The 27,955-nt window shown below is 39.9% G+C and overlaps 1 protein-coding gene across 4 annotated transcripts in view; it reads right to left on the bottom strand.

Moving 5' to 3' along the window:
- Positions 1-7,195: 7,195 nt before the first annotated feature.
- P2RY8 (P2Y receptor family member 8) overlaps positions 7,196-27,955 on the bottom strand; it is a 36,587-nt gene continuing 15,827 nt past the window's right edge. For all 4 annotated transcript variants that reach the window (XM_068182616.1, XM_068182615.1, XM_068182617.1 and 1 more), the window contains one exon: positions 7,196-9,381. In XM_068182616.1, the coding sequence (XP_068038717.1) occupies positions 8,240-9,313 (1,074 nt within the window). In that variant the 5' untranslated portion in view covers positions 9,314-9,381 and the 3' untranslated portion in view covers positions 7,196-8,239. The remainder of the gene's footprint in view (positions 9,382-27,955) is intronic.

Here is a 27,955-nt window from a genome sequence, read left to right as displayed (position 1 = left end):
AGGATTACGTAACAGAACAGCTTCAGGACATTCCCTCGGGTCCTGTCACTGGTGACCACAGAGAAGAGGTCAGTGCCTGGCCCTCCTCTTGAAGCTCTGAACCGCCAGGAGGTCTCCCCTCAGCCTCCTCTTCTCCAGGGTGAGCAGTGGATGCACATGGGTGTGTGCAGATGTGCACTTTTAGGGACAGTCAGAGCTGATGTGACTGGCAATATGTCTAGCGATATCTTGAAAGAGATGCATTGAGATTGGAGCAATAAAGAGACACCATAAGCATGTTAAGAAGTGCTAAGATAATGACTGCCACAGATCTTAAGGCTCCTTCAGCAAAGTTTCATGGTTATAAGAACAGGAATAATTCTACCCTAGAAACTAATACCTTTATTGAATATGGAAATAAACACTGTCAGATTTATATCTTCTATCATCTCAATTTTATCAGATGTATCAAGTGAAGAAAAATTAAATGTTGTATTTTAGCTTATTTTTGTATTCATTTAGAAATTTTAAAAAGCTCAAATGTATGGACACTTTATGTGAAATTGTACAGAGAAATTTGCATTACTTATCAAAATGGGGTGGGATTGCCCCATAGATATGCATTCTGCATATACTATGGAATGCAGGATGAAATAGGGAAAGGAAAAAATATCAGCATGTTGACAATAATAAGGAACTGGGGAAAGCAAGTCAGAGGTGTTGTGGTGCTGAAACTTTTTGAGGGAGAAAAAGCCATTGCACTCCATAGAGAGTTTCTAATTGAGAAGGTGGACAGGCTCTTTTTAGAGGCAAATGATGGGAAGAGACTTTAGCTTATACATTAACTTATATATTTTCCTTTATTTTCTGAACCGTGTGAGTTTGGGGAGGCATGAAAGACCCACACCCTATTTAAGCGCTTGCTGGGATCCTCAGGAATATTATTGTAACCTGCTGTTACAAGCATGAAGATGGCAAAATTCAAAAACAGCTGTCACGAGGAAGATGGTGATATCAACATTTCTTTTGTAGTGTGTGTCTACACAAAAATCTGCTGTCATCTGGATGTCTGAATGCAATCAAAAACCAAAGCAGGTATTGTTTAGGAAATGAAGGAGATAGTCATCAGTCATCATGATGCTGCCAAGCAATAAGATGTTTAGAGCAACCCTTGATGGGGTAAGTTAAACCTTTTGTGCATGGCAAGCCCACATTTCCAGAGGTTTGAGTCACTCTGTGAGATGTTTGTTCTGTATCTTGATAGTGTTTATTTTTCTGTGAATCGCATTCCTTTCCTTACAGCAGAGATCTGGAGATTTACTGCTGCACCCAGCTTTTCTGCTGAAAAGGCGCTATGTTTCTAAAATGAAAGTGGCTGTTTATGAAAAAAACTATTTACAGACATACAGACATTCTCTAACTGCAAATAGCCCATTGCAGAAAATAACTTCCTGTGTCTCTCTGCAGCCATTTAAAGTATTTCTCTGCCCAGCTGCCACAAAAGTTACTTATTTAACCCTTCTTCCATCTCTAGCTTGAATCTGTTTATACTTCATATAAGTCTGTTGTCCTTTCTCCTTTGATAAAGCTGCTCAGATACACAGCAGAGGAGAAAAACCTTTAAATTTCCTCAGTTTTAAGGAACTCAACAAAACATTTCTCCATTTTCCTGGTACTTCACCATACCCAACGACAGCAGTTAAGATTGTGGAACATACTAGGAAAAGCTCCAAAGGACAATTAGCCCGGGAAGCTCTCAGTAAGACAATGGGCACTTTTCTTTCTGCAAGCTGGGGCATGCCAGAGGCAGGTCGTGTAGGCAGTGGTACAGAAACTGGGGAAAGAGAACCGTCAGTGTCCATGTGCTGAAAATTTCTGCAGAAGTCTGACTGCAAGACATCATCCTGAGCTAAGACAGTCAAGAAGGGAGTTGAGGTGTTTATTTATGCTAAAAGCTAGAAAGGTAATCTGTCTGGCAGCTCTAAACTTCATGTTTTATAATTAAAAATGCTTGAGAGTCTCCTCATTTGATAATGTATTCCAGCTGTTTAGACTTTAAGGAAAAATACTGGAAGACTTGCAACTAAGTCATGAAAGACCAGAAGTTCTGTGGCAGTCCAAACTTCAGTAATGCAGGGATGGGTTGTTTTTTTTTTTTTGTCAAATAAAAAAGAAAGCTTTAAAAAAGATATTTCAACTAAGCATTATGCTGTACTTTATTATGCACTCCATAATTACACTTTATAGGTTCAAGAAGAAAACATTTACTTGCAAAAACTTAATCCAGAATGAAAGTAATCCAAATATATAAAAATTAATAGTATGACTGAAATTTTTCTCTCAGTAACTTCTTTTGAGACTATGAACTGTGACATAAATGAAGAAAGTACATTTGTTCCTATAAAAGATTCCTGGTTGGCTTTTTTTTTTTTGTGGGGTTTTTTTTTTTTTGGTTTTTTTTTCAGGATGGATTTAATTACTAAGGACAATAACCAAGGCTTATATCCTAATCATGCTTGTAAGGGTTATTTTATATTAGAATTTTCATTTGGGGCACTTAAAAGAACTGTGACTTTAGATACATCTAAAAATGTTACCAATAAAACTGATTATTTTAATAGATTTCACCAGGTCATAGCATTGTAAATTAGCTTTTTTAGAGGAACTTGTCAGGTCATTGAAAAATATTTTGTTACTTTTTTTTTTTTTTTTTTTTTCAGAAAAGGTACAGTAGAGTGTATTTGCCAATGTATTTGTGACAATTCATGCCAGAGAATTGTACTCTTCCCTAATGCAGCTGTGAGCTTTAAAGAGTAGAGTAGGCTGCTGCCTGAGAAGTTAAAAAAAAAAGCCAACAGTGAATTGCCATGCCTCAAATGCACAAGCAGGTCTGCTGCTAGTCATCTCAAACAGCAGAGAGATAGGTGATGGAAAAAATGAGACCAGAGGTGAGAAAATATGTCAGAAATGGAACTAATAATTATGTGTTTTGAAGCAAAATGGATGAACTGTTACAAGCACCTGGAGAGATTTGTTGAAGGGCAAGACACAAGTTCATCTTTACCAAATTGTGAGAGATCGCTTGGTTAGGGGCGTTGGACATGGTGACCTCCAGAGGTCTCTCCAGCCTCAGCCATCCTGTGATTCTGTGACCTGTCAAAGGGGCTAAATGACAGATGCTCAAGCTTGTGTCCCAGGCTCCCCTGACTATGGAATAGCCTCTTCCAAGATGGTAGCAGGCTGAATTTCCTGCTGAATCCCTTCTTGGCAGCACCCCAGCAGGCAGGGTGGAAGAGGCCAGGCACCAAGGTGGTTCTGGCAGGGCTTAACTGGGAGTGTGAGATGGACCAGAGTGGAGCCAAGGGGCTGTCTTGCTTATGGTGTCCTGCCTCAAACACTGGCATTTCAAGAGAAGGGAGAACAGGGCAATTACATCCCATGACTTCCTCTTAGTACTCCTCCAGCCTGTGACAATTTTAATCCTTGAGGCCTTCCTGGGCCTGTGGTGGTTTACCTGTTTAATAACCTACAACAGATTTCTTTTCCATGTTCTTTTCCAGTTTCTGTGGACCAGTGTACTATGTGCATCCACAACATTCTTGGCAAAGTGTTTTCTAATTATGCTATGAGTTGTAAGAAGAGATATGAACTTGATCTAGTTTTAAGCCTAGATCTCATTAGCTTAATGTGTTGTTCACCAATTATTGGTCAAAGGCAGTGTAAGTCATCCAAATCAGCTTTTGCACTTCATTGAGGATTTTGGAGGCCTTTTTCCTACCTACCTAATATTGTCTATCTTCTGAGATGAGCAGTCCTAAACTATTTAACTTTTAAGATTTTAAATTAATTTCTCAGAGCATACCATATGCTCTTACCTTGGTGTTTTCTAGTCCTTGTTGATCCTATCTGTGACAGAGGCCAAAAGTGCAGAGAGTAAACTAGGGATGGGTGAACCATGGATTTCTATGATGCTGAGCTGATGAATGGAATTATGGATTATGATTAACTTAGTCACTGACAAGCAACATCATTTTATACACAAAGCTGTTATTGGGTTTCCCTGTGTGCATTATTTCACACTTACCAACTGAATTTCACACACATTTGAGCTATCCCTCCCATCTTTGGGTAAGCACATACCCTAACCATCACCTTAGAGAAATAACACCCCGGTGGGTATCAACGTAGACCTCATATTATTTTAAAGAATTTAAACTAGAAAAAATGACAAAAAGTGATGAGTTGACTTCAGGATAGTCTCTGGCCCTCTCACATATTAGCATATATGTAGCCAAACAGAAAATGAACCCAAAATGGAACATAGTCTAGGGAACATTTATGAAAGCACAGCATCATGAGCTGGTGGAGCAAGTTGATTGTCCTGCTTTTCTCTGTGCTGGTGTGGCCTTATCTTGCATCTTGGGTGTCACAATATGGGAAAGACATGAAGTTCTTAGAAAACATCCGAAGGAGCACTACAAAGATAGTGAAGTGTGTAGAGGGGAAGTTTTATGAGGAGCAGCTGAGGGCACTTGGTCTGCTCAGCCTGGAGAAGAGGAAACTGCAGTTACAACTTCCTTTTGAGGGGAAGCCAAGGGGCAGGCACTGACCTCCTCTCTCTGACGACCAGGGATAGGACCCAAGGGATCGGCGTGAAGTTGTGTCAGGTGAGGGTTAGGTTGGATATCAGGAAAATATTCTTTACCCTGATGGTGTTTGGGCACTGGAACAGGTTCCCCAGGGATATGGTCACAGCACCAGCCTGACAGAGTTCAAGAAGTGTTTGGACAATACTCCTGGGCACATGGCACACTCTTGAGGATGGTCCTGTGCAGGGCCAGGAACTTGACTCGATGATCCTTGTGGGTCCTTTCCAAGTTGATATATTCTATGATTCTATGATTCCATGACCCTGACTGTCCATTCCCAGTTTCCTCCAATGCCCTGCTCAGGATGGGGGTGGGACAGGCTCTGACTGCTAGGCTCCTTCAGAAATGCATAGAAATTAAAAAAAATATATGTATCAGTGCACCTATTGGGCAAGGAGAAGGATTCAAATTAGACAAAATCTCATTAAACTACTTTTAAATACTTTTAAAATTTGTGTGAAGGGTCTATGACAATGCCAGGTTCTAATATATTGTATCTGTTCTGTAAAGAAATCTGAAAAATACTGAAAAAAAATCCACAATAACAATGAGAAACAGAATAATTTTATTTCATAACCTGGTTTCCCTGCCCTCTTCTATGCTTGCAAGTTTTTCACGCATGGCACATAAAACACAGAAATGAATCTTAAATCATGTACTTTTTATTTTTTTTAATTTTTTTATCATTATATATACAAAAAAGTTCGAGCACATTCATAGGTTAAATTCTATACAGTAATTTAAAAAATAACACAAAACACAGACTCCCCTCCCAACCCTGAAAACAAACAGAAGCCTTTACATTCTTGCCTTTGCAGTAATATTACAGTAACTACATAGTAATGCTTACAAGTAAGCAAGTTGCCCAGGGCCTATATTCCCCAAATTGAACATAATATGGACATGAACTTTTCAATAACTTCACAAGTTGCAATGTATATTTATTTATATGTCTTTATTTATATGTATACGTGTATATGGATGTTAACTTACACTCATTGATCAAGGAGGGTGGAAGCTATTATTCTCACGGTGCTCCAGAAGGATATATTTCCAGGATCAAAGAACAGTATGATGGGCTTATTTTAATGATAATTTATTCTCTTCCTTTCTAATAAAGACTTCCAAGACTTCATGGTATATGCCATCGGAATCAAAGGATTGCTGTTAATGAGTGCATTTTTATATTCCTTTCTCAAGGAACAATCCCACTGACCCAAACAGGAATATGAGCTAACTAGAGGCTAGTTAGTGAAAAGGCATGAAGTATACTCAAATGAGGCATCCTTCCTGTTCCTTTTTAAACATTTTCAGAAGAGAGATGAAGGGTTGTGAAGAGCTGCATGAGTTTGGAGAGAACATTTTCAGTTGTTGTCAGTATCTTTTCTCACTTGAAAGGAGTAATTCACTATTTTTCAAAATATAGCAGTTGATGTCCAAAGTGCAAGGTTTCTGCCCTTTTGGCTCTATTTTGTGTCAGTTATAGTTCAGGCACTTTGCAGCATATTTTAGGAGGAACTATGCACTTGAGGACCATGTTCAAGATAAAATAGAGTCACAGTTAGATTAGATGTAGGAGAAGTAAAGGCTTTCAATGTAAAAATATTTCCATGTTAAAAAAAAAGAAAAAGGAGAGAGATTTCAGTATAAACTTCAAAAAATGTTATGCCACAACAAAGTGCAGAAAGCAATTAAACAATTGTGATAATGAGATAGCTAGAATCATGTGAAAGTGAATAGTGAGGGGTAGCTTCCAAGCAAATTGATGGGAGCGTTTAGGTGAGTTACGTATCACAAAAATTGGCCTTGTACACAGAAAATGTGCAGATTAATTAAAACTAACACTGTGAAATTCCCCAAAGCATTGAATGTTCACATTGTCTTGTAAATGGTAGTGCTAGGTCCACTCACATTTATTCTGCTCCAAAAACTGACAATACTTTAGCAGAAGATAGGACATTCAAATATCTCACTGTGTGTGTTTTGGTTTTCCACCCTCCACTGTGAAGAAATTGATGGTAGTTAGTGGTGGAAAATTGGTTTGTAATCATGAGATACCCAGAGAAAAATGGCAAATTTTAAGGGCCTTGGGTGTCGCCTATTACTTAGGCACAGGAATTAGTGCAGCATGAGATGTCTCAACCAACTATCTACAACGCTGTGGACAGCTTCTTCCTCAGTCCTGGCTGCAGCTGAAGCGCAGCAAAAGGATATGGTGTATTTTTGTCTTGTTTGTGAGGCGGTCTTGTCTGGTCTTCTCAGGTGGTTTGTGTCTCTCCTGTCAGTGAGAGTCAAATGTAGGTAAAAAGCTGTAAATACTACAGGAAAAATTTATCTTTTGTCTGTCCCCAGTGCATGTTCTGTAGCAGTTGTCTTTCCAGGCACACGGGCAGTTGTTGAGATGTGCAAAGGATTAAACATGGCACGGAATAGGCAAACAGGCTGTAGAAAGATATTTCAGAGGAGGGCTCCAAACACTGCACTGCTCAATCCACCTGCCATAACTTATTTTCAGGATGTTTGGCACAGCTCCCCTTCTCAAACCTTATTTTCCTCTTTCTTTTCTACTTTCTTCTTGCTTGCCTTAAAGAAGTCTGTTTCTGACATCTGGCCATCGGGAAAAATTTCTATCTGGTTTCTGCTGGCACAGAGTGACTCTCCAGTCTGTGGTTGAATTTTCATTTATCTAGTTGAAAATCTGATTTATAATCTACACCATCTCTGTAAGGAAGAAAAAAAAAAATCACTCCCCAGGCACTATGTAAAGCTAAATTCTGCTGAGGGGGATGGTTCTTCTATGTGTAACTTACAGTGAATTGGTGAAAATGACTAGTTGATACTAACCACATACAAGCAGCATTCATACTGTAATAGATTAATGTGGGAAAGTCTGTTTCCTTAAATAAAATGCTCCACACAGTCCTAAGAAATTAATAACTTCAAGAAATGCAGCAGTATTTGCAAACAGTGTTAGCTTTCCTTTCATTGTATGAGATGTTTTGCTGTATAAGATTGAAATAAATAATATGAGTCAACCTAACCTTTTCAAGTGTCAGCGTGGTTTGACTCTGAAAAGCAGTTGGGTGAGTGTTGTAATTTCAAGGTGGCTGTGCATTATGCCTTAATGGTAAAATACCATGCTACTTTTATTCTTCCTTTTATAAAAATACAACAAGAGAGAAAGAAATATAATCAAAAAACAAAAAGAAAAACCAAGCTTAGCACATTGCTTAGAAAAACAACTCCATTACTTCCAAACCAGCTTTGGTGTATTCTCTAATTCATGTACAGTAATATTTCACATTCACTGAGAGTCACAAGTCTTTGGTTAACTATCATAAAACCTGAGATTAACTGTTCTAAACCTATCCCTCAGACTTATGCAGCAATGTTATTTCCAGGCTAACCTTGTTTGATTTGCTTCAGTGCCTTCTTGAATAAATTCAGTTCCTTTAGCATTTCCATGACCAGAAAATGCTGAAATGCAATTTAAGTGCAGCTTGAGTTCTGCCCCTGGAGCAAGGTATTTTGAGTGTGGCCTTTGAAAAGGAAATGTTTTCTGTGTCTACTCATGAGTTTCACAGGTATCTTTCTTCTGGGAATATCTAAAGCTAAAAAACACTTTCCTGCCTTTGCAAATTGACATTTACTCCCTCTAACCCATCCATAGGTCCACTTGACATCGATCTGGCTGACATGGTCCTGCCAGAGAATAAACTTTCCCTTCTGTTTTCCAAGCTGTCACTGAGCAGTACCTTAGGGCGAAACAATTGCATGAATTTCTGGTAAAATTCTTTTGATGCAAAATAATAAATGAAGGGATCTATGCAGTTGTTGAAGCAACTGAGGCACAAGGTGAGCTTGTAGGCAGGGTACAAACTGCTGCTGTAAAATAGGCGGCTGATCATATGTGCAAATAGGATAAAGTTATTGGGGGCGAAGCAAGTGATGAAGGACAGAAGGACAACTGTCGCCAGGTATATGGATCTAGTCTTTTGCTTATTACCATATCTGCTTGATGTCTGAATTAGCTTCCTAATGATACCAATGTAGCATCCAACTGTTACAACAAAAGGGATCAGGAACAGCACAACAAATAAAGTGAGGAGAAAGGCTACCCAAGCTCCAAAGGTGGGCAGCATATCCCATTTTAGGACATCAAAACAGGTTATAATCCCTAATTCTTTCACTTCATAGGTCAGGTCTGTAGTTTCTAGTGGGTAGAAGGCTAGTAGCAAGGAAAACCACATAGCTAGGCAGGCAGCCAAGGCATATCTTTTTCTTCTCCACTTGCTCAACTTCAAGGGGTGTACCACACCCATGTACCGCTCCATGCTGATAAAGGTCATGGTCAGTATGGAAGAATACATGTTGGAATAGAACATCACTGTCACAAGGCTGCAAAGAGTCTTGCCAAATCTCCAGTGATTGCTTTGGAGGTGATAAGAAATCTGGAAGGGGAAACAGCTGGCCAGCATAAGGTCTGTGATGCTTAAGTTGATCATGAAGATAACAGAAGGTGTTTTGGGTTTGATGTGCCAACAGAGCACCCAAAGGGAGAACAAGTTTCCAGGGATGCTGACCAGAGCCACCACTGTATACACAATTGGGAGGGTGATGGAGACTGTTTTATTCTGGAGCATTGCCAGCGTCAAAGCGTCCAGGTGGGATTCGTTTTTAACCATTATTCACAAGTAGGCTGTTGATCCCTGTAAGCCAGCTGGATCATATCATGAACACTTGGCTTGAAAACCTAGAGGAGAAATGTCAAGTGAAAAAAACAATATGTCAAAACAGAAGTTAGGGACATAAATCACAGATCACAAATGATATATTAATCAACTAAAAATATCATTTAGTTTGATAGAATTTCCTTGAGTGCACTGAATCCATTAAAATTACTTTCTGAAAAGTCTTGCCTCCCTCCAAATCATCATGTTTTACCAGAGTGACATCTTCCTATCTTGGAGCAGCTACCTTTTCTCTGCTGAATGGTTTTCTGATACTCAGACACCTAGAGTCATTAAACTTGAAAAAGACATCCAAGATCATGGCATCTTTGAGCAAACACCACCATGTCAATTAAATCATAACACTGACTATTGTTAACCAGCACCCCTGGGTTCTTTTCCAGTGGGCAGCTTCCCAGCCACTCTGCCCCAAGCCTGTAGTGCTGCACGGGGTTCTTGTGGCCCAAGTGCAGGACTTGGCATTTTGCCTTACTGAACCTCACACCATTGACCTTGGCCCATCAATCCCTCCTGTCCAGATTGCTCTGTAGTCTATTCATTATCACACCTCCTATGTTACTGTAACATTGAGAAAATCACATATCACAAGTTGAAATTCAGTGGATGTCTGTGTGAGAACACTAGTCCATAGATTCTTCTTGAGCTAAATCCATGTATCTACTCTAGATGTCATAACCTTGATTTCTGTAGTGCACAATATCTTCTGACATTTTTGCCCCCCAACTAAACTGTGATCCATTTCAAATAAGGGCTGGATTTTAATTTTTTTTTTTCAACTTAGGGAAAGGAGAACATGCATTCAATGACTCTCACTATATTTGTAATATAAATAGAATATAAGGAAAGAAACATGAGGACCAGGGAAAATTGCACTTGCTTGGACTGGTTTACAGGCTGGAGAAGCCCTCTTCTACCAAGAAGAAAAAAACTATTGAGCTTCAGTTTCTGCAAAATGTAAGTTATTAAAAAATGTTCTGTTTGCAGCTGTCTTATTTTCATCATCTGTAATTCTGCAAAATTACTTTCAGTTTTGCAGTCTGCAAAGCAGACCCATGCTTTCACTGTCTGCTTTTCATGGATCTTTCTTGGCAGATGCAATAGCTCATAGTTTAGTGTATTTATTTTAAGCAGCATGGTAGCATTCAGCAGCTGCAGGAAAGAACCCACATCTCACTGCTCGCTTTTGTTAAGCTGCAAGTACAGGGAGACAATTTCACAAAGGACAGAATTGAAAAAGTGAAGAAATGGCAACAAATGCCCAGAAAGGCAGAGGATAGATCTACAGTATGTTCTGTGGAGAGTTACAATAAGGGCTGAAGAGGTGCCAGGCCAAGTCAGCCAAAAACTGTGGGCACATCTCTACTGCTTAATTACAGGCAGAGGGTGGGCTCAGGCACACTCCTGCTTGTGGACTCTCATCACCTGCATGGTTTATTCCAAGTATCTTGTTGCAAGGCAGCCCTGCTGTAGGAGGTTAGATTAAAAACCACAGGCGCCAGTTGGTGTCACTTAACCTAGTATCTTGTTTAAAAAGAGCTTTAGTTTGTGTGGTCATAGGCCATGAGCAGTGTAACTGGTCAGTTCCTCAAACTCTATAGCTGGAAATAACCATTCTGACAAAAAACTGTGTGTCCTGAGAGAGGCTTTTACTGAAAAACTTCTCTGAATCATTGATGATTCCTGAGACCTGGCAAATGTGAAGTCTCTACTGGAGGTTGCAGTGCAGTAAAGAGATAATCAACTGAGAAAAACCCGAGTGCAGATCCACAAAAAGGGATCTCACTGGGGGCTTATTGAGGTTCTTTCTTGATCTGATATATTTGACATAGTGCTTCAAATGTCAGCTAAAAATATCCATAAGTGGTGAGAGTCAGTATCAAGAAAATTGTATTGATTAATGTTGCTTCCAGCTGAGTTGTTGGAATCGTAAAAGAACAAGAAAATTAGAATTGCAAAGAAATCAAAGATGTACATACATCATGCACATGACACAGAGCAAGCATGTTTCAAGTAGTGAAGTGATCATCAGATGGGCACAATTGCAAAAAGTCCTTTGAGCCAAATCTGTTGCAAAAGAAATTCAGTTCTTGTCAGGGGAGTTCTATCAAGAATGAAACTAATTCTTCATTTTTTAGGCTAACTTGAAAAAGCACTCACTGTCACATAACTCTTGGAAAAAAAAGCCTTAATGCTCTCTATTTCAACTCATCTGTCTGTGACTTAGCATAGCAAATGTTTATTCATGAAGTCTGTTGCCTCAAAAATCCTGCTCAAGTAGCATCCCTTTGTGCCTAACAACTCTATACTTCTCAAAACAAACAGAAAACTGTTGTCTGTATCAGAGTTACCACAGAGCTCTAACAATATACCTTTGCAAGTGAAAGATATTTGCTATCACAGGCCCCTAGATGCTATTCCTATAGAAATGACAGGTACTTAGGAAGGTAGGAATATAGGTGAAAATTTCCATTAAATCTATCACACTGGTCATAAAGCTATCTAATATTTTATCTCACATTTTGGTTTATGTTAATCTCAAACATACTTTCTTCTGTACTTGCTTTTTCTGAGAGAACATCTTGATAAGAAGGAGATAAAAAATGCATGCCTAGATGCTGCCAAATGCAAAACAGTGTCAGCATTCACAGCCTGACTGAAGTAGCATTTGTGGAATACTACTGTCAGTAAAACACAAGTGCCTCCAAATGCAGGCACCTCTTGAATCGGAGTTGAAAGACACCAGACTTACTGATTATGTGCCTACAAGAACTTTCCAAAAAGGGTAGGTCTCCTTGACATTGTTTTCAGTAATGAAGATGTTCACCACAACAAGCAGAAGAAGAACGATGGGTGGTTCATTTAGAGTCTTCTGCAGGGAAGAAGGGGGCATGCAAAGCACACAAGACTGATGTTGCATGTCATTTGTGACAGCAAATAGCCTCTTGAGGAAATGTGGAGTACAGAAAATCCTCCTCCCAATTTCATCTTTCCTTTTGCCAGATTCTCTGACACTAATCCTGAATTCCTTGTCAAGAAAGCCTGGACTAGAAGAAATTCCTGCTCTGATTCACCCTTACTTGTAATGATTTGCTTTTTGAATACCCAAGTGTGTGGGATTTGGCTGGGATAGAGTTAATTTTCTTCACAGTGGCTGGTATGAGATTATTTTTTGGATTTGTGCTGAACACAAAGTTGACAATAGAGAGATATTTTTGTTATCAGTGAGCAGGGCTTACACAGAGCCACCACAGAGCTTTTTGTAGTGCCACACTGACAAGGAAGTTGGGGGTACATGAGAGGCTAGGAGGAGATACAGACAGGTAGCTCAAAGTGACCAAAGGGATATTCCATACCTGTAACATCATTACCTTTATATAAAGTAGAGGGAGGAAGGGGGGGACCATTTGGAGTGATGGGGTTTGTCTTCCCAAGTAACCCTTTCATGTGGTGGGGCCCTGCTTTCCTGGAGATGGCTGAACACCTGTCAGCCCATGGGAAACAGCAAATTAATTCCTTGGTTTGCTTTGCTTGCATGCATGGCTTTTGCTTTCCTTATTAAATTGTCTTTGTCTCAACCCACATTTTTTTTTCCTTTTACCCTTTCAAATCTCTCCCCAGTCCTGCCTAGTGGGGGAGGTGAGCAAGCGACTGTGTGGGGCTTGGCTGCTGGCTGGGCTGAAACCATGACAGCAGGTTAAGCTGCTGGAACCACAATGTACCACTCCCATTGCTGCTTCTGTTGGGGTTTAGTTAATGCTGTGTTTACATTTTCATCTTGTTCAGGGTAACTATGTCCTTCCCCCACTGCACCCGCAGTCTCTGTCCGTCTCTTGTGGTTTAATTTGTAAATGTAATACCTCAAGAGAGAAAAGAATCCCTCTTTAGAGGTTTAAAATTAGACTCCTCTTACATTTTACGAGCTTTTTCCATCCATCTTCAGCTTTCCAAAAGAATTCAAATCAGTGAATCTTGCACAGATTTTAAAACATCCGCACTAAGTTATGGTTTCATATGCATAATTTAAAAAAATATAGTTCTGTTACATACATTTCTGTGTTAGAAATACATGGGTTTGCTTTCATTTTGGGAGACACTGTATTTGAAATACAACAGACCAATGGACATATAGAGAGACTGAAACAAAAACAAAATAAGGATTCTTCAAGTGACATGATCCAGTCTTACTGACATTTACATCAGTCCTCAAGCTTGTGACATAGAAGGAGAAATGTTAAGCTTTTCTGCTTGCTTGATTTCTGAAACATTTAGTAGATGGATGTATATTAGTCTCATATTAAGTACTAAGCCTCTGGAGTAATACTCAATAAATCCATGCAGGATTTTTTTTTTTTTTGCTACTCTTTGTACTCATTGGCTTGTGGCACTCTGCACAGAAAACTCACTTGGAAATTCAGTGGCATCAGCTTTTCATCCAAGCTGCAACTATAAGCTAAGGTGACAGTTGCTTAATGCTTTTCTGACAGGAATAGGGATTTCTTTCCCTTCATTTGTCAAAACATGATAAATAAAACATTAAAGGATGTGCTGAAAATCAAACAGTAAAAAATCACAAGATATCTGTGTTATTTCTTTGTTGTGAAAGAGGAACAGTAGAGATGTCTCTATTTTTAGAGAACTGCTAAATTAAGCTGATGTGATTTCTCTCTTACATCTATTATCTTCCTGTTGTCAGTGTCAAGCGCACCTGTGAAAAAGACTGAAAAGTTCTTGAGCGAAGTTAAAATGAAAATTGCCAATTTATAAAAAAATTGAGATTTGCTTTGTGATTTGAGATGGAAAAGTAACTTTAAAAATATATCATGCAGCAGAAAGCCTTTCAAAACCTATTGTGTTTCATAATTTTGGCTCACAACCTGTCAACGCACTATTGCATAGGGAAAAAAGTTATTTCATAACTTCTTTGATATTGTTACACTTTTAGAAAGACACCCTTCTAGCTGAAGAATGTAGGATGGCATGTTTCAGATTGCAGGAAAAACAAGCTGAAATGCAATTTCAATTCAATTGCAAATAGATTTAGAATGAAGCAAAGTGAAAGCACAGATTTTATTGTAAGCACTTAGAAAAATCATATTAATAGTTTTTTATTAATTCAAGTGTAGCTGAAGAATGTTTTTTTTTTTCTTTAAAAGACTGCTTTTTAATATATTTCTATTTTACATTGTCTTTTACTTACTGAGTTTGATTACAAAGCAGTAACAATAGCTAAAGGGTTAGAACGGTTTATGTCTACCTAATGGTAGATAAAACTAGAGACAACTTGGGGGTTCTCAGTACAGAGTGTTCCTGCTGGGTTTTGAACCCCTCCTGGACTGTCTGAATTACTACTGACATGACAGAGGTGAGTAAAAGCCCCTAAAACAAATGCTTAATTTCTGTTGTAGACTGAGTATAAGGAGAAGAAGGAGTTGGGAAGGTAAAGAGCCAAGAGTCAGTAATCTTGAGCTGTGGGAAAAGGGAGAAACACTTCAATATTTAAATAAAGTAAGGAGTTTTAATATGAAGAACAAGAAGAAAAAGTGCCCTTTTGTAACACATCTCAAGTACAGTTCCTAAAGCATCATTCATGAGATTCAGAGAAACACTTCTGCAAATGTTCAAGTTCACCAAACTGAGCAATGTAAATGAGTCCATCCCCATCTGAATGATTCCGAAACTGAACATGGGTCTTACCGAAAGAGGCTGCAGGTTTTGTCTTGATGGTTCTTTCTCACCCTTGCAATAAACTTTCAGGAAAATTTTAGCTTGCAGTGTTACATCTCTACATCTCTAAAAGCCAAGAGTTTGGTTCACTCAGTGAAGATGTGAACCTAAGTCTTCTAAGAAATTTCTTTGTATTTGGGCTTCCTTGTTCTTTTAGCCGATTTGTTTTCCTATTGTTTTGTTCTGAGTATCATTATTACAAAGGTCAGAAACTGCTGCTAAGCCTGTAGTTATGTTATCACAAATGCATTATTTGATGTTTTAGCTTACCTTCTTTTAAGAAAAATACATTTGGGAAATTACACTTCTACCCTCTGTGCACTTGTGTGTGCAAGTATTCCCGAGCAGAGAAAACAAAACTGGAAGCATCTAACTAGCTATGATATTCCTGACCTTCTATTGCCATTTAGTTTTAAAAATAAAACTGTTCTTTATTTCTTATTTTTAACCAAAGATCACTCAGATAAAGGACACAGGTAAACCATATGTATACCTTCACTGCAAAAGCTGGCATATATTTTACAATGAAAAAATTAAGTTATACTCATTATATTAATCAAAAACTCTTTCAGAGACAAATGTCAGTCTTTATCTTAGTACACACAGTCAAAGTAAACCCTATGGTGGTTATAGCTCTGACCTCAAACCATCAGGACAAGGTAAAACAAGAGTGTCTTCTCTCCACAAGGATTTCACACTGAGAGGTAAAAACCCCTCTGTTTATTCAGCAAGAAAATATAGAAACATTACCAGCTTTCATGTAGTGAAGAGGTGCATACCTGTTAGAGCTTGTTAGCTGTATCAATATAGAGAAAATCTGCTTTATTCAAAAGTGAAGAAAAGTAATGCTGTCATTTCTGCCTACTAGGGAGTGCTTCTGTTCTCCAGCCTGACAGAGTAAAAGCAGGCACTTTCCAAGATTGAACCAAAAATTGTTACTGTGAAATTTAAAAAATACAGATGAGAGGCAAAGACTGCCTCTTATTTGCACAAGCAAATACTGCACCAAATCTTCAGAACTAGCTAAGTAGTAAAATTAAATTACATATCAACTTTCAACTTTCCTGTGTCTGTCCTGGACTATGCAGTTTTGCTGATAGCTGAATTTTAGTTCACTTGAACCTTCACCTTTTCAAAGTGTAAATCAGCAAAGTCAGGACTCTCTGCTGGTGTTAGCAACATTTACCCTAACTTAAGTAAGATTTGCATAAACACAGCCACAGTCATCTGTGCCTATGAACCAGTTCAGAGTGAAACTCATCTGAACATGAGCCAGCAGTGTGCTCTGGTGGCCAAGAAGGCCAAGGGCATCCTGGCCTGTATCAGGAATGGTGTGGCCAGCAGGAGCAGGGAGGTCATTCTTCCCCTGTACTCAGCACTGGTGAGGGCACACCTTGAGTGCTGTGTCCAGTTCTGGCCCCTCAGTTTGGGAAGGACGTTGAGATGCTTGAGCGCGTTCAGAGGAGGGCAACGAGGCTGGTGAGGGGCTTGGAACAAAAGCCCTATGAGGAACGGCTGAGGGAGCTGGGGGTGCTCAGCCTGGAGAAAAGGAGACTCAGAGGCAACCTTATCACTTTCTACAGCTTCCTGAAAGGTGGTTGTAGTCAGGTGGGGGTTGGTCTCTTTCTCCAGGCAGCAACTGACAGAACAAGAGGTCACAGTCTCAAGCTGCATCAAGGGAAACATAGGTTAGATATTAGGAAAAAGTTTTTCACACAAAGGGTGATAAAGTACTGGAATGGTCTGTCCGGGGTGGTGGTGGAGTCACCATCCCTGAATGTGTTTAAAAAAAGACTGGATGTGGCACTCAGTGCCACGGTTTGATTGAGGTGTCAGGGAACAGGTTGGACTGGATGATGTTGAAGGTCTCTTCCAACCTTGTGATTCTGTGATTCTGTAATGTGGTCTTTAAAAAACTTTATTTCTGCAGTAGTCAGGTTCTTGGAAATAGTAAGTCTGTGGGCCAGTATTGACAAAAACCTCTCAGCATCTGAAGTATGATTTTACAGTTCAAGTGCTACTTAGATTACAAAATAAATCAGTTTGCAGTTTGCTTTACCAGTGCACAAGTCAGCTTATAAAAATGCTGTGCACAAAACCTTAGGTCAGTTGAAACCCAAGTTGTGTAACTCAACTGATAAATTTTGTAGGCTGGTTTAAATTTCAGTAAGAATAACCATCCTAAACTGGATTTGAAGAGGTTCCAATTTAGAGGCTAATAGCTAGAATATTATATATATGTGGATAAGCAGACTTTGTAAGCTAAATTTTTTGAAGACTGATATTTTAAAAAAGATTAGCAAAGCTAAGGCAACAGAAGAGTTCAACATAGCAGCTCAGGAATTCATTCTATAGGACGTAGAGTCCTCTGTGATCACTGCCCATATGCACACTCCTATTTCCCAACAGCACAAGGTAACTTTCCTCTGGGTGAAACATGCTGTCTTGCACAGGGAGGAAAAGCCATGCAAGCAGTTCCTGAAACTGCTGATTCCTGGCAAGGAGCCTTCATTTAAACGGACCACAGTGTTTGTCAGATGGTGCAGGGCCATGAACAGTCAGCTTGTAAACCTCCTTTTAACTCCTCTGGCAGACATCCTGCATAGTGTGGAGTTATCCTGTGCCAGAGGGCCCTCCTGCAGGTACCTTGGCCTTGACTTATGGCAAGGTGAAGACACACGGTTTTATAGAACTTTGATGAAATTGCCTGATCTAGTTGAAATTTAAATAACATATGAAGTGATTTCCTTTATAACTTTTTAAGTTTTAAATATTGTCTGTATCCAGGATTGACAGACAATCGCTTCTGGTCATCAACTACTTCCCTCTACAAGTAATTGCCTCAACATAGCTGTTGTAAGAATCAGAGGAAAAAGTTTAGTCAATCATTTCCCTTCCGACCTCAAATTCCAGGAAAAGAATTTAACAGTTTATTGGCACAAGGCATTTGTGGTAGACAATGTGACAGATTCCTAACAGAGAATCCCTCAGTCTTCAGGAACTTGGAGGTCTTACACTGAATATCTGTGCTCCAACTGGCATTTTATAGAAAACAAATATATATAAATATACACATGTATAAGCATATGTGTGTATATATATTCTTTTTGAAATCTCTACTTTCTATCTTTTCACCTCTCTTTTCTGTGAGGCTCTCTTCAAGTGTTTCCTCTCCTGATCAGTCCACAAAGGAATTGAGGTAGAGTTGCTGCATGCTCTTAAAAATTATCTTTAGAGATAAAAATTAACAAAAAAAAAAAAAAAAGAACCTCATATGATGGGGTTTTTTTTCATACTTGCACTAAGGATATGACAGTCTGTAGCTGTTAAATGATTTAGCTTATGCCTGAGCTTATGACTGAGCCCATAAAAAGGACAGGCCACAAAGTTTTGCAGATGTACCTGAAAGGATAATTTGGTGTGGTATTTGGGAAATGTTTTGAGCAAACAATGTAGAGTAATTCTAACAGCCATATAACATATTGGGACCAGAAATTGGAAGTAATATTTGTAGGGGTATGTCCAATAAATTGTTTGAGCATGTAAGATGCCTTCAGATAGGCCTTTTTCCACTGCTTCCACTAGTTGGTCTCAGTAGATTCAAAACATCTTTCTACCTCCTGGATAAACAGATGTGTCCCAAAAAGCCTATGCTGGATCCATAACAACTGGTGACTGGTAAAAACACAGGATGAATTGTTGTTCCTCCTATTAATTAAAATCTATATGAATAGGCAAAACTCTTTCCACACCAGTAGTACTGAGTGGCAGGGTGTAGGTGGCCTTTCCTGCGTGGTCTTTGCTACAGCTATGGATTTATCATCCATAGAAATCTAAGTATCTATTTTTGGGTGAGTTGGAAAGCGTTTACTGTACTGGGCAGATCTCCAGTGACTGCAGTATTTGCATACGTAGTCACTTCCACAGTAAATGCAGGTGTTTGAAGCTGATTCCAGCCTGTTTAAAACATCCTGTTGATCCAGATCCTGATTTCCTGGAGGCCCATAGTTGCCTGGAATCTGTCAGAATCTGAGCTAGTTCACTAAAACTTAATTCATCCCTTTCACACTTGGATCACTCAGCTACTACCTTTAAATGACCAAGTCAGCTTTTGTGTGAAAATGAATTGGCAAAGAATATGATCAGATGCATTGTTTTACCTGTATCCATCTTCTTCCACCTGTGTGTCAAAGCCTACAGTCAGTTTTACATGATCATAAGGACTCAGAATAAAAATTATTTTGTCTTCTTCTGTTCCTGCTGCAGTACTTGCTCAGCACATAGAATTTAGCCCTTACTGGCAGACCATGGAATGGACTGACCACTGCTCTCCCCCAGGTGCCTTCTGCAATGTTCTGGCAGTGAACTCCTGCGGACTGGGTGTTCTCCTGACTCTCATGTCAGTTTGGAGTAATTCTCCCATCAGTGCTAGTGAAAACAGTCTTGGCTGAAAAATACGAGACCAGGGGCTCTGTAGGAGCTAAATTGAAATGCACTCTGCAGCTTCTTGCATATCTTATTCTCTGCTCCCGAAATGGTAGAGGAGCTAGATATACAGAAAGAAAGAGCCTCGCTTCCTCTCAAACTGCACATCTTACTGGAAGGCTTTGGTACAAAAATGGGCTGCTGGAAGCACTTTGGTATGACTGGAACTGATATTGCTTTCAGCCATTCTCCTGTACCTCTTTGTCCATACCCACTGAAAATAGGTGACTGCATATATTTCAGAAGGAGAGGTGTGCCTGGGCTGACAAAGAACTAGGAGGCAGAAAGGTAGGCAATCCAAGGCAGTGGGAAATATGAGCTCATTCCTTAGCACTTTGCACAATGCTTCCTTTCCAGCTTGGCCTGAAGGGAATGGTGGTTGGGGTGCACCTCAGGTCATCTCCATGAGAAACCTTGAACTTTCCTTTGCCCAGTTTCTTTTACTGCTTATTGTCACAGCTCAAAATGTGAACCCTGAATTGTACTACTGAACTATGTATGAGCTGTATTTTTCTGGAGTGATGTTCAGTTGCTTGTTTATATGGTCACATATAAGTAGTTGTGTTTCACTGCTAGAGAAAGTTTCTTCATTTTTTTAACCAATTGCCATCACCATTCAATAGTATTCAAGCTACAGTCATTGGCTACTCTGGCTGATTCTGCCTTTTAATTATGATCATATCATCTATGGAGACCCAATGGCATGACCAGGATGCATTTCTCTCAGGAGCAGTCCTGTAGGTCTGGTACTCATGCAGCTCACAGTGAAATCTGAGGCAGCTCTGTGTGTTGTATGCACAGCACCTCAGAGCTCTTTGCTTCATAGGCAGAAAGATCAAGATCATTGTTTTCCAGATTGTGCAAAATCACTGTTCACATGTGGAAAGAACTGAAAATTGGCTTCTCTGCAAAAGCTCACAGCTTATGTTGAGCATCAATAACTGCAGCTGTGCTTGTTGAACATGGACTCACAAGTGCCTGAACAGTGCAGAGCTCATGTACCTAAAGGCACAGTGCACAGGTAACAGGAACCTCAGAAACAACAGACTACAGGAGCAGATATGACCTAGTTTTAAAAGCAGCATCATGTATGCACAGAAAGGAGGAGCAAAGAGCCAACAAAATTATTACTTTCTCCGTGACTTAACACTTTTTTTCTTGACTTCTCCTCAGCTTGGCAATCTGATACCAGTTAGAGGTATGCCTGGTAACATACGAGAAGCAGAGATTATAAAATGGGAAAAAAAAGGAGAAAAGCTTTACCTTTAGTCTAGTATCTTTGTGACCACACTAATACAAATAGCTACGACAGGAATAGCACCCTGCTATTCCTGAAACCAGATCTGCTTCATTCCTCTTGATATCCTCGTGTTCAGGCAAGACAGGAAGTCAAAGTTCAGCTTTTCAGGTGAACCTGACTGCAAGTGCCATGGTATTCAGGGTTTGGTCTTCTCTCCTGTCCTCTCTGCACTTAATTAACTTAAACATATAAATAAGAGAGAAACTGGATTCTGTCCTTGTTTAACATATTCTTTTTGCTTGGAGAAGTAGATAAGTGCCCTAACTATAGTCAGATATATGCCAATACATTATCATAATGAATGCTACCTGTGAAATAATCACAGGCAGGAGTCAAATGTTCTGCAGCTGGTTTGTGTGGGGGAGCCAGTCCAGGTCTCGCAGGCTGACAGCACAGCACCCTGGTGTGTCAGCCACTCCTCCCAGTTCTGTATCACCATCAAACTCACTGAGGCTGCAGTCTGTCCCTTCACCCAGGTCATGGATGAATAAGTTGAACAGGACTGTACCCAGTACTGACCCCTGTGGAACACCCCTAGCAATACCCTGCCAGCTAGACTCTGCTCTAAGGCAATTTTGATGGCTGGTACCATTATGCTTCAATAAGATACATATAACAGTAGAGCACTAGGAGACAGTTCTTTGGAGACAAAATTTGGGCTGTTAAGAGCCCTAGAGATATCTAAGTGATGTGCTCTGAAATACTACCACATTCCTGCACTGTCAGTGTGTAACTTGACAACAGATGCATAGAAAAATGATATAGATGCACTTAAGAATAAAGGAAATGTTTGGTGCAGATGGTACCATCAGGAAAATATGGTTTGACCTAAACTAAAATAGGCAATGTTTCTGTTATTGAAAATTAATGTTATAGCTTTCAAACTAAAAATTAGAGAGAGCCAACTGGCACAGAAAAGTGTATAGTTCAGGATGACACGTATTTAGTGGTGGGAATGTTATTAAATCCCCTGATGTCTTAGTAAAAAGGACAGGAAAAGGTGTTAATAAAGTCCAGGAAGGAACCAGACAAACAGTTGCTATGTGAAGTGTGTGAAGCACATAACATAAAACAGTGAGCCACAAAAAACCCCAGATACATAAAAAAACAATTAAATGAAAAGTGTAAAAATGCTAAGGCTGATTGCCCTGGTTTTCAGCTGGGAATCTGACCTAATTTAGGCATCAGAGAAGTCTGATGACAGAAAGTGACTGTTAGGAATGGTATGGCCACACTGATACAGCCCTGCCAAAATGGGCCATGCTGCTTCAGGATCCTTACACAAGACAGAATTTCCATGGGCTGAAGGCTGTGACTGGAGGACTGCATCATTAATCACATAACGAGGATGGTAAATGTGGTAGCAATGTGCTTGGGATAGAAAAATCAGCTGTGAGAGCAAACAATATGTAAATAAAAAAAACCTTTCAAGTACCACTAACCAAACTAGGAAAATACACTCTGGCAATGTGTGTCTTCATCAAATATGATTCCTTGTGGAAATCAACTGTTCAAGACCCAGTGAAGGGCTCCTCACAAGATGAGGATTGGCAGCTTTTGGCTCAGGCCTTTGCCATCCTGAGTGTCCACAGCATCAGGAGCATTCACCTGGGGTCTCCCCTTCCCAATCGAGACACCAAAGAGCTTTGGCCTAGAGACGATCGCAAATAAATTTCTACAACTTCAACTCCTTAACTGAGAATTGTTAGCAAATGGCAAGCTTGAAACTTGTACTCTCATTAGGGCTTCCGTATCAAAAGGTTTTGGTTCTCTTTTTCACTCTGTTGTAGTGCCACAGATCATGAAGGAGAATTGTCGCTGGAAGCTCCTTTGCTGGCAGACACCTGATGCTTTGGCAGTGGCTGAGATGTCATCCCAGCCACCACAGCAGTCACCTTCCCTTCTGAAGCCCCAAGGATGCCCTCAGCTACCTGGGAGTAGAGACAGGATAGGTCTTTTGAAAACACAGCCTGCTCCCCAGCTCACAGTGAAGAAACATCAGCACCAACTACTTTCTCACTTCTCTTTCTCAGAATAGTAGAGGTTATCTATTTTTTACTATTAGTTCCCAGCTCTGTTTTGGGACTCATTGCTCATGAGAAGCTCAGGGGCTCACAGTCTTCATGGGGTTTTTGCACAGAGCTGCCAAGACTATGTTCTCCCCAGCCCTGCTGAAATCCCCTGGAACCTTGGCCCACTTTCTGCATGTGCACATGGCATCCAGCCAGCATCTCTGTGTGGCATCAGCTCGGCCTGGTGGGGCATGCCGGATGAAGTCACCCGTGCTTGTGACAGCCACTGAGCACTACAGCCTGCGGCGGGGTTTAATGTGGTTTGGCAAGCAAATGAAGGAAAATGCCAGTGTTTTGAAGATTTTTCAGGGAACTGAAAGAAACAGACCTGAGTCCTTTTTATTTCGACATCTCAGAAAGACTTGTATAAAAACCTAAAGGCAATACTTTTCAGGAGAGCAACTTGATTTTCCTTTCTTCTTCTCTGTCTTACATTGCCTTATCATTATACAAATATACAGAGAAAGAGAAAGAAAAGGAAAGGAGTTCTAAGCTTTAAAATAAATCCATTTTCTTGAGAATTGCAGTTTAATAAAGGTTGTGCATTGCATTTTCATAAAAGAGCCTAGAAAAACAAAATAAATTCTCAGAATCCCTTCTAGCCTCATCCATCCATCTGTCCACGCAGGCGAGCAAACCATAATGCCAACAAACTAAAGATAAGAGTGCAGTGATAAAAGATGTTTCACCACACACTGTGGGGAAAGTTTTTTACAAGTTTGGCCTAACTTCTCAGCGTAGGTTCCTCTTTCCATTCTCTGAAATTCTTTTAAAAAAATTGCACACACAAAAAAACAACTTTCAAAAGCAGTTTCCTCAGTTCAGCCCTCCCTTCACTCCCACACCTTCTCTACAGATGCTTCTTAGATGTACTAAAACTACATATAAAAGTTACTTGTGTTTGTACTGTGTAGGTTGATAGTTTTTAGAGCATTCTGTTACAGCATGATGTAAGCTAACCTACAGAAAACCCTCAAGGCTTGTCATTTAGTTTTGTTTACCTGTTTCTTTATTGTAAAATAAATCCCTTCTTTTACGAAGGCCAGCAGAAAGAGAAGACCTAGCAATTCACCAGCTCAAACTTATCCTTTCTTTTTAAAGGTTATAAAATCACAACAGGAAATAATTTGAAATGATCACACTAATCACAAGACAGAGTACTTTTTAGTTTGAACAAGTGCTCATATTAGTCCCCTATTTTTAGGTTGCATCACATGCCAACTCCTTGACATTGCCCTTTGTATTAATACTATTTTTTTTTCTGGGGTTTCTTTTCCCATTTCTTTACCTACCTGATGCAAAACAGTATTTGGAAAATATGCTAATTTTGCCTTAAGTCCTCAGAAGGCATCCAAATATTTTAGGAATCAGTCCTTAGCAGTGGCATTCCTGACTAGTTTCCCTGCACACTTCTGCAAAAGCAAAAGCAAACACAAACTACACAATTTGTCTCCTGCTGCCAAAACTGTCAATGAGAACATAGCAACAATACTTTGACTAGTGTGTCAGTGGCCTCCCCACAATGCCACAATATCCAAAGCAATATGACTTTCTAGATTAGAATAAGGAGCCACCTTATTGAACTGTGTAAAAGGATCTGGCACTCCACAACCCCTTCTAAAATCTGGGATGAAGTGGACTGAAGGCAACACTCACAGTGAGCTTCCTCATTATCGTTCCTGCAGAGAGCTATGCCAATAAGGAGATGAAAATGTTAATGACTTCTTTGTCTCTCTTTGTGAAAAAGCCTCCTTGCAATTACAAGAGGTAGACAATTAAGAATCAGGTCTCTTCTGAGGGTTGACTGGATTAGCAAGAGGTGACAAGACTGTAGGTGTGTTCTTGAGGATTATAAGCAGAACATCTTAAATTCCAGTGCTCTCTTTCACTTGCTCATTGCCTTCTGAAAAGTCACTTTCCTACTCTCATATAATTTTTTCTTTAAATAATACAAATATTTTTTTGCACAACTCAGTTACCTTGCTGCTGATGGTTCAAGGAATATTAGTGTCTTGCTTTGTAAATGCTACAAGAGTTATAAGAAGAACATGTAAATTGGCATTTGAAATTGAGCACTTCCTTGAACTTTAACTGATGATATAATGAGATTTCCTATATCAATTATCCAAAAAAAAAAAGTATTTCTTTAGAAGTAGTGGATTTTTTTTGCACGAATTATAATAATGTAATAATATCCTAGGAGGATAAATCTCCACAAACTGCAAGGTACTATAAGATTCTCTGTTTCTCAAATGGCTGAATGCCTAATATTACAGAATCAGTGTATTATTTTGTATACTGAATTTCTGATGTCTCATTCTTGTTACTAGTAAAGCAACAGTTCAGCTGAAAACCAGGCAAAAGTGTTTCTTTAGAAACTGGGTGCAAAGAGATTGTGGTTAGATTTGCTCAATCACAAAAAAAAAAAAAAAAAAAAAAAAAAGAGAGAGAGAGAGACACAGGAGAAGAAGAGCAAGTACTACCTAGGGGTGTTAAAACAGAATGTAAATCCACAGAGAGAACCCAGTGCACCACCATCCACACCTACTCTGCCTTGGGTTGTAGAAACCTAAGTTTCTACACCTGCCTGCTGAGGAGTTTCCATGGCCCCGTGTGAGATGTCCCCACCTCATCAGCTCATAATTAGGCATTTTACCATGAAATACAGAAAACCAGGACACAGAGCAACAAGAAAGCTAGACAGAAACAGTCTCTGAGAAAGCTTCAGAGGAGGTGTGTGAAACCCTCCACAACCTTTGTGGAGGATTTCAAGGAGATCTCTAGATATAACCATGTATTACCCTGAAATTTCTGCTGCAGTGAGGTGTTTGCATCTGTCTTACCTCATAAAACCCAGAAGTATCCAAACCAGCAAAAAGAGTACTATTCACACTTCCTAAATATCACACAATAGGGAAGTGGGAGATAAGAATTCATTTCTCTCTTCAGAGTGAGGAGATTTAAATCTACTCCCCCGCCCCTCCAATCAAGCAATAGGATTTTCTATTAGTCGCTTCACAGAAAATATATAAATTACATTGAAATAGGAACTGCATTTTGGATGTCTTCTCCTGTCTTCTCTCAAGTACTAAACAAACACTAGAGTTTGTTTTTCTCACCTATGGAATTTATATACTAGTGGTACCTTGCAACCTGGAACAAATTCAGCTGCAGGAGTAAAGACAACTTGTAGAAGATAACATTATGATTAATGCATTTCTGCAAGAATGCTTGGTTCCAATCAGGCCAGGTAAACATCCATAGTCTGTAGGGAGTGCTATTAAGTATCCACAGGGCTGGAGGGCACATGGCATTGACATCTTGCCTCTTTCTGTATCCCATGGAGGTTGTACTCCAATAAGTATTTTGGCAATTTATGGTTTACTAGGTTCTCAAACTGATGCAGCACAAGGAACAGTCTTCCCTTCACTCAACAACTGTGATTTCAGGCCTTCAACCTGAGCTGGGTATTAGGATATATGGGCTTCTGAGGACTTAATGCTTGGGGCTCATAATTTCTGTAAAGGCACCTTTAGCAAAAGCTGAACAGCTGAGGACCTCAGTCTTGAGTTTTAGCACTTAGTGACAACAAGAGAGCATTTAGGCTCCTAAAGCCTTTTTCAGTGCTAGCATAAAGATCAGAAATTGGAAATTCCACCTGTGATGGAAGTTTTCTCCTTCAGAGTAGGGTTGGAGTAGATCCCAGCAAGTAGGTCGGGCATATGAACAGGCACAGGCCTGATGCTAAGCATATAATGTGAGTCACAAATGCACATTTGCTTTGCTCTGCCTCCTGGGATTATGCCCCTTTTGCAGAAGAATCTCTTAATGCTCCTAGCTAAATCATCCATTCGTGAGCAAAGTCTCACACTGGATGGATGGTCTTCATCCTCTATTATAAGTATCAGTGGCAGTAAAATAAAAATACTTGCTTTTTCTGCTTTTACTGCAGTCCCAATTGCTTTTCTCTAGTGCAAGAACCCTGGCAGATCTTCCAGAATATACTGCCACTCAATCGGTCTTCTAGATCATGGAGTTAAAATGTCTTGCTAAACTCTTTGAGAACAGATATCCTGTCCCAGCAGACTAGGAAAGACATTCAGCATAGAAAAGCTACCTGGCTCAACTCCACATTTTAGCACCATTCCTCCAGGCAGATATAAGGTACTTGTGGAAGTGTGTGAGGGTGAGTTTGGTAGGTGGGTGTGATGCTTTCACTGCAAATCACCTGGCTGAGTGTTCATGTGTCTTTTCCCCCTGTGACAGGCAGGGGTGAAGTAGGGCTGTTTCATGTTGACCAAAGATTCCCGATTTCTTGCGTTGTTTAGATGGATGATCTCATGAAGATGAGCTTCAGCCTACTGGGGTATAGGTATCTACTTGCTCTATGTCTTGCTAAGATCCTTTACACATTCCCCTTTCCTGGCTGGAATGGGAGAAGAACAGTATAAAGATCCCATACTTACACTGACTACATTTTCTGCCAAGGGGGGAAATTACACAGGGAAATACCAAAGAAGCCAGGCCAGAGAAAAGGACTCCAGTGAGAATGAAAGCTGTGCTCATGGAGCTACAACAAGGCTCAGGCTGGCCTCAGAGCAAAGACCAACCCAATGTTTTTTAACAGAACAAGGCTCACAGGACACACATGGAGGAGATTACACATACCTTCTTGTGCCAGCACGAGACCTCAGCTATCTCTTGTGACATCCTGTCAGGGCTGGCACGACTAACTCCTATCAGTGGGCATGTGGGTGCATCACTGTGAAGGACAAGGTTTGAGGAAAGCAGCAGATGATCAAGTCATTTTCAGTGTTGTGTGGTGACAGTACGATGCTATCTGTGATGCAGGCTGTCAAAATAGAACTGTCAGAAGGATGAATGGGAAGGCGACAAGATTTTCAGTTGTAAGAGACTGACACCACCTCTCCCCCCACTCCTAGCAAACTGCTGTCAACTCTTCAACTCCATCTTGCTGTTCTGATGAAAAGCTAC

Source organism: Anomalospiza imberbis, chromosome 2 (assembly GCF_031753505.1).
Source record: "Anomalospiza imberbis isolate Cuckoo-Finch-1a 21T00152 chromosome 2, ASM3175350v1, whole genome shotgun sequence".
Taxonomy (NCBI): domain Eukaryota; kingdom Metazoa; phylum Chordata; class Aves; order Passeriformes; family Viduidae; genus Anomalospiza; species Anomalospiza imberbis.
The sequence above is the reverse complement of the archived record's forward strand: the minus strand, read 5'-3'. Positions and strand labels throughout refer to the sequence as shown.